This window comes from Phlebotomus argentipes, unplaced genomic scaffold (genome assembly GCF_947086385.1).
Source record: "Phlebotomus argentipes unplaced genomic scaffold, Phlebotomus argentipes genome assembly scaffold_4, whole genome shotgun sequence".
NCBI lineage: Eukaryota > Metazoa > Arthropoda > Insecta > Diptera > Psychodidae > Phlebotomus > Phlebotomus argentipes.
Window position 1 is genome coordinate 5,854,759 of NW_026776174.1, and position 13,879 is coordinate 5,868,637.

The 13,879-nt window shown below is 41.3% G+C and overlaps 2 protein-coding genes across 3 annotated transcripts in view; one reads left to right on the forward strand and one right to left on the reverse strand.

Annotated features, from left to right (window-relative positions):
* The window catches only part of LOC132258014 (uncharacterized), a 30,084-nt gene extending 25,445 nt beyond the window's left edge, over positions 1–4,639 (reverse strand). Inside the window, exon 1 of the mRNA XM_059755109.1 lies at positions 4,248–4,639. The gene's annotated coding sequence lies outside the window, so the exon portion shown is untranslated. The remainder of the gene's footprint in view (positions 1–4,247) is intronic.
* A 2,929-nt stretch (positions 4,640–7,568) lies between these two features.
* Positions 7,569–9,508, forward strand: LOC132257500 (tenascin-like). Of its 2 annotated transcripts, none has more exons than XM_059754433.1 (6): positions 7,569–7,723; positions 7,769–7,917; positions 7,980–8,115; positions 8,522–8,944; positions 9,160–9,291; positions 9,365–9,508. In XM_059754433.1, the coding sequence occupies exons 1-6, from the start codon at positions 7,660–7,662 to the stop codon at positions 9,439–9,441; spliced, it is 981 nt and encodes a 326-aa protein (XP_059610416.1). In that variant the 5' UTR covers positions 7,569–7,659; the 3' UTR covers positions 9,442–9,508. The 2 variants fall into 2 exon arrangements, with proteins under 2 accessions (XP_059610416.1, XP_059610417.1); XM_059754434.1 differs by having other exon boundaries at positions 7,637–7,723; positions 7,786–7,917.
* The last annotated feature ends 4,371 nt before the right edge of the window (positions 9,509–13,879 follow it).

Genomic DNA, 13,879 nt, shown 5'->3' on the forward strand with positions numbered 1-13,879 from the left:
AACATTCTGCTACAGAAATTGTCAAATAAGTAAATTTCTGATTGTTTGTGAGACTTACTTTTTCATAATAGGGGAAAGCGGGGCTCATCGAAATCAAAAGCAACATAGAAGGATACAAGAAGTACGAAAGTACAATACAGAAAACATCACAGCCTTGAATGAATCTGTATGGCTTCAGTACCAAATAAACTTCAAGTAAAACCCAATTCTGGAGCGAATTTCGGTGATAAAGAAAAGCAATCCTTTTGTAAGATGAGTGGCCCCCATTTGTGAGCACTCCTGCTTCATGGTGGCATTCCCACAGTGACAGTGAGACAATTTCCAATACAATTTATTGAGAGGCACACACTCGGAAGAGCACATAAGAGAAAATGTGTCCCCTGTATTATGCACTCTGCAAATACGTGTAGATTCAAAATACGATGGGGGAAATGTCGAGCTGAAAGCAAGCTCCATGCACTTGTGCACAGAATGAGGTTAACACAGCACACACACACACCCCTATGCCATTGAATGTGAATTGCAAAAGAATCTCCAATTTGTCTGGCTAAATCCGTGTCTTCATCCCAAATTCAGTAACACCATTGTGTTTACCCTGAATTTGGTATTTTTACACGTTCACTTTGAATATCGCACACAGATCATCCACCCTGGCCCATGCCACCAATCCCAGAAGTGCTCGGCAGATGACTGGGGAGAAAAAGATCCATGGGTATCCAAACAGACGAAAACAAGCATCCGATAGCTTCTGTGCCACTCTCATTGTGTTGTTCCTCTCGTCGCTGCGATGGAGTTTACTCTGGAGACGTGAGTGTGGATGGGGGCGCTCCGGCATTGACAAAACGACAAGTTGTGTGCTCAAATTCGGAGATTCACTCTCATTCCGTCGTGTCGCAAAACACAATTCAATCACTCCGCTTCACCGCTGCAATATAATAGCGAGACACATAGAGAGCTTCTCAGGCTTTTTGTTTACACACAAATTCCTCGGCGGCTCGCACCTCGCCAGCATCCATCTGGCGACAGTGTCGCCAAGAAAGTGGTATTTGCAAGCTTATCAATTTACTCGGGTGATTAATTGCATTGCGCAAGTGACTCTCGTTTGTGGCTCTCGGGAAAATTCCTCAGCAATGCGGCCAACTGGTGACATCTGCTCCGAAGAGTGACCTCAAGCGCCCCCCAAAAGTTGCCAACAATTAGGACACAGGCATCATCTTCTGGTCCTCAAAAGGTCTTTCGTATACCAGAGAACAGATTGATTTTTCTCAAAGCTTTAATGAATTTAAAGCCTGCAGAACTATACAAAGTAGCAGACATTGTGTATTTCCTTTATATATAAATTAATACTGAAAATAAACTTAAACTTCTAATGAGTTGAACTAACCAAATTGTTGTTATAATGTTTAACAGAAAAATTGATTTTGCTAACTTTATTATTCTCTGTGAACAAGATCTGTCCACAGACTCTTTCACTATCATCTCAATTTCATATTCCAAGTGTAAACAGACTAGTTCAAATACGTTTGCCATTCAATAAATCAATTGTTCAGCAATCTTCCCCTGAAGCCAATCTCACTTGACTTTAGTGATTATAATGAATCTCTTTTGTGCACGGCAATCAATGTTAATTCAGTGCTTTAAGGAAATGTTCCCCTCAGAACACAAAGTTTCAAACTGTTCAACTGCTCGACAAGACCTCCTGGGACGCTGAGCTCAAGTTCGGCTGTGGGAGGTGAAAAATAGCGGTCAAGAGACTCTGCGTGACACCCTAATTAGGGTCACAGGATGGGGGAATTTATCGAATTGGACGGGACATTATGCACAATTGCCAGCATTTGAATCAATTTCAACTTGCGAACGGCACGAAATTAATGACTCTCATGGAGTTTCGGGCGACGTGGAAAGTGCAAGGTGTTGGCTTGTGAATTGGGACACTCCGGACTGTGCGTCAAGTTCGCGAGAAGGCCATTAATTTCCTGAGGCGAGAGAGAGAGGCACAGTGGGCACATAGGTATTTTAATTAAAATGGGCACATTTATTACATCCATTCTGACGCCGAGGCACTCTATCTGTGGCCATGTCGCCTCGGAAAAGCTCCAGAGGCATTTCGGCATTTTTGCATGGGCCATAATTCAAAATCCCTCGGCACACTTTTGGCCGGAGCGCGTCTCTGTCAAATCCCATCAAAAGTGAAAGATGGATTTGAAACATTGTGCAAAAGCCCAACTCTCACACCCCAGCAGTGCCCATTAACTTTGTGGGCGATAGAGAGAGAGAAAGAGAGATGAAAATCTTGGCGCATAAAATTGTCTTGTATGAAAATGGTCTGCGGGGGAATATGAAAATGACTTCATTATAACATTTTAATTAATACTGTGAGAGACGGAAACTTTTGCCGTAATTTTAGTTCCTGCGACAACTTCTCAGTTTACGCGGGTGAGATGCGTTCCACTCTCACCGAACTTACAAGACATTTCCCCATCTCTATGTCACACTTTCTGTGAAAAACTTTTCCCATTGTGACATCAATTAAAAATTATCTTTGATGTCACATTCAGAAGCGCAAAATATAACATTTTGCTGACGTTTCGCCACCATGACTCTCGTGCTCAACTTCCTTGCCACCCATCTACAGACAAGTCTACAGATGCACCTAATTAATTTCTGGCCATTTTGCCGCGGCGGATACTCACACCCAGGAACACTGGGGAACCGAAACGCAATGACGGGATGAAATGCAAGTAAATCTATTAAAACTTTGTCACGGAGCAACACAGCTAAAGTGGTGAATGATGACGAAGGTAAATTTGAAGATATTTGCACAGTGGAATGAATAACTCTTCCCTTTAAAAGTACTTGTCCAAAGAAATTCCCTCACTTTGCATAACGCTTATGAATGAGTTTTGTAATATTTTCTCACAGTGATTTAAAATTCAAAATTTCCCTGCTTCTCCTTTGAATTGTGAAACAAAATGTGGCTGCAGATAATTTTTCATTAGGATTTCAGACACACAAATATATATATCACATAAAGTTTTAATTAATTCCACGATGAGGTGGAAAGTTTACAAATTATAGTAGAATATATGGCGCATTGAATAGCTTACAAAAAGGATTCCCAATTAGCTGTGCTAATCGCCTGGCAGATTGTCGTGGATTGTGTGTCACATGTAATGAGTCACTTCAATGTCGGTTGAGCTTGAGAGAGCGCTTTGGTGGTGGATTTTCAACGACAGTTGCATCGACAGTGCAGTCAATCATCGTCCAATTTGCCGTGATCAACACATTAATCATTTCGCACTGGAGCCCAATGCTGCGGCAATTGCCTGGAATGCCCGAAGGATTGTGGCGTATCCTTGCCATGCTCTCGAATCTGAACGCTTTTTTGCGAGCTTGGAAGAAGGATGCGCTTGAGGCGATTTATGACTCTGAGCTTTTTACGACTCTCCCCGCGTCCTTCGGCCCGGCAATTTCACTCAAGAGGATACGTGAGTGGGGTGCCTGACAAAAAGCCTCCCCCACGACAAACGGGGGGATTGCGATTGAATTCCGTGTATCAAAAACTATTCCCGCACGGCAAACACTACATTATACAACCCGGAGCTCAGCCATAAAGCACTTTTATCACATTCACAATTCATATAAACGTTTTAATGTCATCATTTTTGACCATTAATATGAATATGAGGGATTTTTGGTGTGTTAAACCATTGCGTGGGTGGGCTTTTTGTGCTCCCATTTTCGCAACTCTATGCGAGAGTGCGGGCCAAAGAATGGGAACGAATGTGCTGAAATTTATTTTCATGAACCCAACACACACAATTTTTGCGCATTTCACATCCATTTCCGAGTGTGTTTTTAACGAAATTCCCACATTTTTGTGTTACCGCCCAAAAGCTCTGGCACTGTTATTTTTTAACATCAGCTCAATTGTAATTTCACCCACTCCCTCGGGGCGTGAAGGGTGCGAGGACGAGTGCGCGCAGGAAATTGTATTTGCGAGAAATTACTATATTACGGCATGTCGGAGACTTTTCGTGATTCTTAATTTTCACAATTGGGTTATTGAGTCGCGCACTGCCTCTCAATTAACCCCTTGTAGAGCTTTCAAGTGCTCGCCATCGTGTGATTTTTATATACCCGGCCAATTGAGTCATTCTTGCGCGACATGCGACCCCGAAAACATGCTAAACATCGCAAGGATAAATTTCACAGGGAAGTTTAGGGGATTATAAACTGTAAATTACCTCCAATTATTCTCTCTGTTTTATATTATTGCACTACCCCAAAAGTTCGTAATCCAACTGCCGCAGGGCTACAGCACTATCGAATGAAATGTGTCTTTGAGCATATTGTCGGATAGGAAATTAATTAAATTTAACTACACGCATCTCTGTTCTTGCCACATTCACCAAGCAATTACTTTGCCTTCCACTCGACTGACTTTACGGCTTGCCTCAGAGTCACACTGAATCAGTTGGTCTCGCGAAATTTTTTCCCTTTTGAATCAATAGCAAATTGGGATTAATGCCACGAAAAACAGCACGAACATCATCACCTTGCAGAAGTCACTCGCCCCTTGTCTTTCGTCACACAGTCCACACCGCAGAGAACTTTGATAGTGTTATCAAACCTAGGGTCGATTGGGTACTAAAAAGTCAAATGCTCAGATAAAATGTTCATACAACATCCTTTGGCTGCCACAGGAGTCACTTTGGCGCTCTCTCAGGCCCCATTTCCCCACGCGCGCCAGCGAGAGAGTTCTCTAGGCGAGAGCCAAACAACTGGGGAGCTCTGAACTTCCAGTGAACACCCCTCAAAAGTTGGGGAAGTGCGCAATCGTCAGCTCGACTCCTCAATTGAATTACACATAGAGAAAAGGATTAACTAGCACCCAACTTTGTGGAGATTCGGGGGAAAAAACGCTGCCCCAAAGCTCAAAAGTTTCCCAATGGCATTTAATTGGATTCTTTGATGCACACTGGGAAATGGAAACTTAATGGACAAATGCGTGGAGTAGGCCCATGAGAAGTAATGGGATTGTGAGCCCTTATTTGGGCAGTTGATTGCAAACATACCAGCCAGCATCATGTTTTGATGGACTTGATGAGTTTTCGGGATTACACGAAATGGGGTTTTCATTGCATTTCCATAACTGCAGTCAGAGCTTTGTGTCCCTCTTTTTGGGCCATGTTTTTCCATATCATGTCATTTGTTCGCGTACACAGAATTCCTGCCAAAGAAGCAAGGCTTAAAAAATGAGTTTTTTTTCCCACAAAGATCCAAATGTAATTTTACGTAATCCGCGATATGGAACCAGTCAGTTTGTACACTCAGCAAATGTTCAAAATTCAAGCATAGAAAAAGTGCGTTATTAGATAACTTTGTGATATTTTTTCAATATTTCAGTAACATTTTTTTTGCACTAAAAAATTGTTTGACGTCAAAGCCTCTACTATTTATTTCAAAAACCCTTCGTGGTTTTTTTCTTCATATTTTTGTGTGAGTGATTGAAATCAAAATTTGCCTGCAAAAAGCATTATTTAAACTGGCCAAATACTAAGACGAACTGAATTAGAAAAAGTTTTTATAATGAAACCAACAATTTTTGAGAAATATAGTCAATCATCTGTAGACGATTAAAAACTAATGAGCAATTTCAGAGTGTTTGCTTTTATTTTGGAAAACTGCTTTCAAATGTGCACATCATTTAATTTTCAATTGAGTTTATGTTGACGAAGACTCAAATATTAATCAAAACATTTATTGGTCAGTATCGCAAATAATTCACACTGTTATTAATTAAAATGATAGTTATCCTATCTGGTTAATTATGCACGACATAATTTAGCAATGCAATATTCACTATTCATACTGGTTCTATTATCAGCATGAAATTGATGACTTGTGTTATAAAGTGTGTTGAAAAAAGTCGTCAGTCCAATCTTGTCACTGAATCTGACAATAGAGACGCAAATGGGATTTTGACGTGCCAAAATCAGTTCTTTGTCTATCGCTATCTCTGTGTGGATTAATTAAATTCTTCTAGCTCCTGAACCGAACATAAAGTGTGTCTCGACGGGAAAAATTGAGTGCGAATGTGAATTATGAAATTGTAGTGCAATTAGTGGGAGCTTTATGAGTCTGACTAAATAAAACAGAGGCAAAGGAGGGATTGTGAATTTGTTAATTAAATTTTCAGCAAATATTTTTCCCGTGCAAGAATGTCTTATTTTCGCCTCCTCCGCTGTTCGTCACCTTTAAAGCGCTCTCTCAACATTTATTAAATTTCCAGTGCACGCCAGAAAAAAGCTCTTGGTAATTTTTGCTCCTTCTCCATTTGCTTTTCCAGCTCAATTGAGATATTAAATTCTATTTATACCCCCATTTAATTGAGATGAGGGCTAATCGTCAAATAATATTTTTCTCGTTCTATAGCAAAAACACCACGCAAACATTTGCTGCAATCGCACGCCCAATTCAGTCTATTTATTCACTCTCGTGCTCTCGCAAACGAATTTCCATGGAAATGCAGCGAGTGTTGCAGAGGGAATTCGAGAAAAATACATATATGCACATATTCTAATTATTCCAGCAGATTTATTATTAATGGGGAAAATTTAGATTTCGGTGCATTGCACACTGCAACAATGCTGAAATTGAGATTTCACTGAAATTAACACAACCAACGCCAAGGGGTTAAATCTGTTTGTGCACTGCAGTGATATTTGTCTTTATCAACGATCTTACAATTTCCTTATATGATCAAATAATAATTACATATACGAATATCAATATCGTGGCTTTACATACAGCCGCATTCTCTGAGATGTTCACCCCCTGGCAGCTCTCAATTGCAAACACAAATGTTGATTCAATCTGCAAACACTCTGAGATATAAAATGTTTAGCAATTGCATTGGAGATTATTGATTCAGCATATTTCCTCATATTCCGCAACAAATTGCCTTTTTGGCGTTAACTTTGGGCAGCGAGTTGCCGATATTTTGCTCTATATTCTCATCCTAATGATTTCTATCGACGCTCCAGAGTTGGAACGCAATATTGAATTGTGAGGGGTTTTTTTATCTGAAGAAGAATTACGGTTCATTGTTCAATCTTTTTTCGACACAAAAAGACTCAATTCTCAGCCACAATTGTGGCGATGGGGAAATCGAAGAGTGTGGTTTTCTCATTAGTCTTCATTGTGGATGGAAAGTGTGCAAAAGAGAGCAGCAAATCCGCATGGATGCCACTGCAAATTCATAATAATGATAGCAATAATTGTGGATAAACAATTAAGTTTTAATTGGATGGCAGCAGCAATACGAATCTATTCTATTTGCCAGATTGTGGAATTTATCGACCAAGTTAATAATTTGTTTGGCAGATTTTGCAAATTAAACACTCAAATAAATACACTGCATTTGAGTTTTTGGCAATTTAGCTCTCATGGATTGAGTGGAAAAAAATATAATAATGGGAAGAGAGAGAAATACAAACAAATACTTTTTGTTACTTCATTACAATGCCGTTATAGTTGAATAATTACTGGTTTGCACATTTGTTATCATCACATTTCACCATCACTTCATCTCCAGTTCTTGCAGAGTTCACAAGTGATAATTGACAGAGAAAAAAGTGTATTAATCTATCCAAAATGAAATATGAAGTGAGTGTGATTTTCCTCCTCGCAATCAGCTTTTCTGTCCTCGAAGCGAATGGTAAGTTGAAGAAGGACTTTTGCCATATTCTCACCAATTGAAAAGTCATCAATTATTACAAGGATGCCTTGGACATTCCCTGCGACAACGATTCCAGCTGCTTAAATAAGGTCTACAACAATTTCACGATGTGCATAAAGAACCAATGCAAGTGTTACGATCATAATGGCGTGGAAGCAGTCTGCAAACTACAAGTAAGATCACAATTTCTGATGCATTTCATATAACCAATAGTCAAATTTGCTTGCTTTTGCAGAAAATTAGCGCCAGCAATGTCATAGGAGGAAAATGTCCTTGTCCCATCGCACATTCAGTTTGCGATCAATTAGTAGGGCTCTGCATCTGTTCGGAAGAATTCATCATGAGCCAAGATAAGCGCAAATGTATCCCAAGTGAGTATCGCGCTGTGAAATTATACAATTTGCATTCACACAAACAACTCGATTGAGCTCTTTTGAGAGCTTTGACTTTAATTCTTATGAGCGGAAACGTCTGAAAGGTTTTCATCTTAGATGCTTTTGCTAAATGTTCATTATTTATTCATGGGTTTTCATTCAACAGAAAGAGTATTTGATGAATTATCTCATAATTTGTAGAATTTTCTCAGAGAAATACGCTTTCATGAATGTTTCATCTTTTTTCTCTTGATTCTCCCTGGGAAACTTAGCGTATTAAACTGAGAAAAGTGCAGAAAAATACTCAGCGCATCTTAAAAGCTCTTGAATTGTTGATTCTCTATTCACACAATTTAGCTTGAGTGGCAAGTGAAAATGTGTGTTTTTCCTCCTTTTTTTTCAGAATCCGTTCATCTTGGTGAGAAATGCGAAGACAATTCCCAGTGTCTGTCCTATACGGAGAATAGCGAGTGCGATCTAGAGGAGAATATTTGCCACTGCCAAGGGAATTTCACGCAGTACGAGGATACCTGCCAGAGCTTCACAGGACTCGGCGGTCGATGCCGTCAGAGTGCAGAGTGTCTGGGCAGAGCCCAGAACAGCGTCTGTCAGGATCACCGCTGCATGTGCGCGATCAACTTCGTCGCCCGGAGAAATCGGACCGAATGTCTGCCCGTCGCGCACTACGGAGAGCCCTGCTCGGAGCCTGGACAGTGCCAGCAGACCCTGGGCAACGGAGGAGTGTGCAACGATGGATTGTGCGTGTGCGATGCAGCTCACCAGAACATCAGCCTCGGCGGGCACACCATCTGCGAGAAGAAGATTTGTGAGTTCGATTAATTGAATTTCGACGGCATTATGGCCATGATTTATCAGAGTGCTCACACGCAAAATTCCTATTCTCTGTGCGTGCGACAGTGCTGCCGGAGAATTTCAATGTGACTCACACTCGAGCGTCTCAGCAGAATTCGATTTTTCAGCACGCCCACACAAAAGGTGTGCGAGTGTTCCTCAAATGACTTGTGCAATTTATTCTTTCAGCTGTGGGTGACACGTGCAAGGATCACGGACAATGCTACCACTCTCATCCACTCAAGCAGACAATGGAATGCATCTCTGGACAGTGCCAGTGCATTGAGGGCTTTTCCGTAGAGAGTCAGCAGTGTACGGAAAGTAATTGCCCATGAGATTGAAGACATTTCAATGAGAAAGACCATTACACGCTTTTTTCTGCTCTCTTTTCCAGACTCTGCGAATTCTGTGAAAATCGTCACCCCGGTTTTTCTCCTCATCTGCATGATTGTCCATAAAATCCTCAATTAGTGAAAGCCGCATGGCGGGGAGAGGAAAAGCAGAGAGGGAAAATTTTCAGCAAAAAACGCCACCGAATGTAAGTCATATTGCTGACCATTTAGTAAATATTTTTCTTTTTACAACATTGTAAAATCCATTGATAAATTATTGAAATAAATGCGGTTTTCGGTGCAATTTTTCATGCAAAATTTATATTCTTTTTTTTTATTGTTTCGCACACCCCCATCGCCGACAATAATCCGCCTGTTTTGCCGCTTTTTTGCACGTCCGACGCTGAATAAATTGTCACAATTTCATAATCGACAGAAAAAAAATATATTTGTTCACAGCAGATGAGCTCTATATTTTAATAGTCGCCACGAGGGAAAAAAGCAGAGCTTTCCAATTAAAATGACGCTCGCAGCTTAATTCTTTGATCATGGCAATGAATAGAAATTAATATCGCGTGGTGAGTAAATTAGAATAATTACGGCAATCTGTCTTTAATATCTGCGAATGTGGAATATTGCCTTAAAGTCCTTCAAGTGTTGGCCAGTTCGGCACGGAGACTCAAGAAATGACAACGCCCTGATAAAACTTCCTGATGTCGGTTGGCAGAGAGCCAATTGTATTTACAAGACTCATTAATGCGGCCATTTAATACATATCGGGGTGGTTTGATCAATTTCCTGCCAATTTCTGGACATGCTGCAGGCAAAACGGAAAATTACCCGCAATCCCTCCTCGATGTAATGCCTCCTCATTTCCATGCAATATTCTCCGCACTTTCTGGGGGGCATAGGAAGTAATTCTGCAACACTGGTCCGGAATACAAACCACGATTTCGCCCCGGAGCGCATTTGGGACGGTGTTTGTTGCTGAGGTCACCACCTTTCTCACCGGCGCCGATTGCAGTGGGTGGGAAAAGAGAGAGGTGGAAAAATCAGCGCGATAGTTGCTATCAGACTGGGTATTAAGGGTTTAAATCATTAATTAAAACGTTCCCTCTGGATGGCGTTTGGTAACCGCACAAGAAGGAAAACACGAAACAGAGACAGAAATGGAATTATGATGTAATCATATTGAAATTATCATTATTGTGAATTCTGTCTTTCCACCCACACTCTGTGAGGGTGGTTTTCTTGCAGTGTGGCTTCTAGACAAAATGGGGTGAACCGCACAAAGCTCGTCTTTCCCAGCCCGGCTTTGCCTTAAGAATCACCCAAAAACCCACAGAATGTATGCGAGTGTTGTGGGCTAAAACTTTATGGTTTCGGTGAAGCATAAACAATGTGAATGTAATTATAATTTACAACAATTTAATGTGCACTGGATGTTCAACAATTAGATTAATTTCCAGCAGAGGAGATGTCTTCATTCTTATAGGCTTCCATGCGAATCCGCACAGCCCTTTCAGTCCGCATACTTCATAGCCTTAACAAGTAGAATGTCTTTTATTAGAATTTCCTACATATATTCTCCCCTTCTTTCTGGGGCGGACATTGATGGAAATCTAGAGCAATCTCAAGGAGTCGTGGAGCATGTTGAGGATGAAATATCATGGGGTGTATCTAAATTGTCTCTAATTGATACTGTTCTTGTCAGCATTACACGCACTTTCACTTGATTAACAGTCCCCACAAACTTGGACGGAGTGTGTATCGGAAAACCAAGCCCTTTTGCGCCAATAAAGACATCCATAATTCTCTGCAGCGTATTTAAATGCATCCCCGCACTAATGAACTCCGCAGGTTTTGGTAAAATCACAGTAAATCGATGTGCAGAATGCAAAGGATGGCACGGATATGAAAGTTCCCTCTCGGTGTGAGTCAATAAAAAATTCAGCTGCAAGTATAAAGTTCTCCGTTGGTGCTTGATTGATTAGAATTGCAAATGTTGTCATGGGTTTGGGGCATGTGCAAATATTCGTTTTCCGTGGCGACACTACGGGGAGAATTACAAAGTCAAATTTACAAGCCGCCAAGTGCAAAGGTGCGGTTTTCTGGGACTCTGAGGGAGCGTCCATTTAAATATTACTCCAAATTGAATAAATCTCGCCAATTCAATAAACACACCCTTAATCCAGACACGCCAGAATGTTCCATTCTAGCGATAGAGTGCAAAAACTCAGGCTTATGATTGATCCGAACAGCCACAGAGACAAGAAATATTCACCCTTGTGGTTATTTATCGCTTAGACATTCTCTGATGACCTGCGATAATATTTAATGGCATCCTGTTGCTGTTTTTTTGCCACTCCCTCGGGAAGCCAACACCAAGATTTACAGCCTTGGCGCTTGATCTCTCTACTCGTGTACTTAATGGTGGTTCATTTAATTCACTGAAGCACTTTATATCAATCCCTGTGCGCCCAGCAGCATACACATTACACTTCTTCCACCCACTCTAATGAATTTGTCTCATTCACTCGATTGCCCTTCCGCCAAAACATGCCTCAAGTGGAGACCGATGTGTCCATCGTTGACTTCCTCCTGCACTTCATTCATCACTTTCCAGCTTTCCCTCAACCAGAAGCAGTCACACTGGAAATTGGTCTAATGGTGTGGAAATTTTGGACGTAATTCTGATTGAAGGATCAAATTAAGCACTCTGTGGGAAATTTAAGAAGTATCAAAGGTGTAATTTCAATATATTTTCACTTTTTGATTAAAAACAGCCAGTTTAAAGCCATACTTTGCTCATAAGTATTTTCTTAACTTTAAATTTTGCCTTCAAAGGGTCGCTTTCTTCTGTCTTTTTTTGATCCCTTTTTGAAAAGAAGGGTCTGAGTAGCTCACATTTAGAGGCGCTCCCTTCAGTCAATAGAATTTTGAAGAAATCGTGGAGATCTTTGATGTGCAGGAAACAATTAGAAATCCCCGCAAAAGCACAAGAGAAGTCCCATTGAGCTCCCCTCACAAAGGCATCACAATTGTGTGTCAGTTAATTATTTTCAGACGATTTTGATGGGCGCCCCAAAAACACCCGCCCATCTGTGGAGTCATTTGTTTGGGCGCATGGGTGCGGGAATTCATCTTGGCACCAATTCGTCAAAATCATCGTCAAAGACAGCCGCCAATTAAGCACCCGCAGCACAAGGCTCGTGATTTTGGGGATGTCGTGAATGTTCTCACATTGTTTGGTGTCATCTTTTCCCCATTTGATGGGTTGGCGCGCCTCCCTTGGTCCCGAACTTCATTCACTGGGAGGGGAGGAGAAGATGCTTCCACTACATTTCGCCATAGGAAATATCACTCAAAGTATGAACTTCACCTCTCCAAGTACTGAAAATGAGTGTGCCGAGGAGACGCTTTATGAGTAAACTTTCTCTCCGGTATGTCATTATGTAATGGGAAAATGCTATGGGATACACTCACGTAAAAGTCCCAATGAATGTGTCTCACATCTGCAGTAGTGTCATCTCCTAATCATTCATCCAAGATGGAAATTTGCAAAGATTTCACTCACTCTCTCTCTCTCTCACTAAAGTGTGGTTTCACAGCAAGAATTTCAGCAATTTCCACTCCCACTCACAATCACACATCCCAACAGCAGAGAGAGCGAGAGTTTGTCGCCCGAAGGGATGAGCTAAAGAAGAGCACCATTTGCACATGTTTTACACATTCTTGGCGGAGAGAATGCATATGGAGCGAACGCGCATTGACAATTTAATCTCAGATGAGAAATTCTTATGCAAAATCACTGGGATTAAGTGGAATTTTTCATATACCATCACAACTATTCTCCCCATCATCATTATTATCCCTCCATTTGTCCTCCTCACCTGCTGATAGGCAAATCTCTTCTTAGCGCACACAGACGACATTACTTATGGGCACTCCTCAAAAGCCCTAGTATGATCACATATCCGCTGAGTGATTAAAATATTAATGGATTCGCGTTCTGTCTGCTTGCTGTGACACCACCCAGTCTCTCTCTCTGGCTGCCTTCCCATCACAGTCAGGCTTCAAATGCACAAATGCCTCTCCGCCCGTCGCCCCGAAAGACATGTGGCACATTTCACATTATTAAGCGATATAAATTAAATTCAGTGTCAACAGCATTTCACCTCAGTAATTTGAAAGTATGAAGCAGTGTGTCTAATTAGGTAATTTATTATGGTATATCTCTGTCTAATGCTCGTGGGGGTGGAAAATGTGCGTGCAGGCTCACGTGGAGTGACTTCGGGGCGACCAAATGGTGTGTTGACTGTGAAGAAGCCAGTGGGGAAAATCCACCTGATGCCACTCATCCTTGAGTGGCTCTCCTTCACGCCAAGCCACACTGCAGGCACATAACATCAACACTGCGGGATTGTTTATCTTTCACACCGCTCTTTAGTTTTCCCCGTCAAATATTAACACAGACACGCAATCCCGGTTCAACACACGCGGAAGATTATCTTCAAGAGAGAGACACACCTCTCAATAGCTGCCAAATTGCAAATCAATCTCCACCGAAGGCGAAC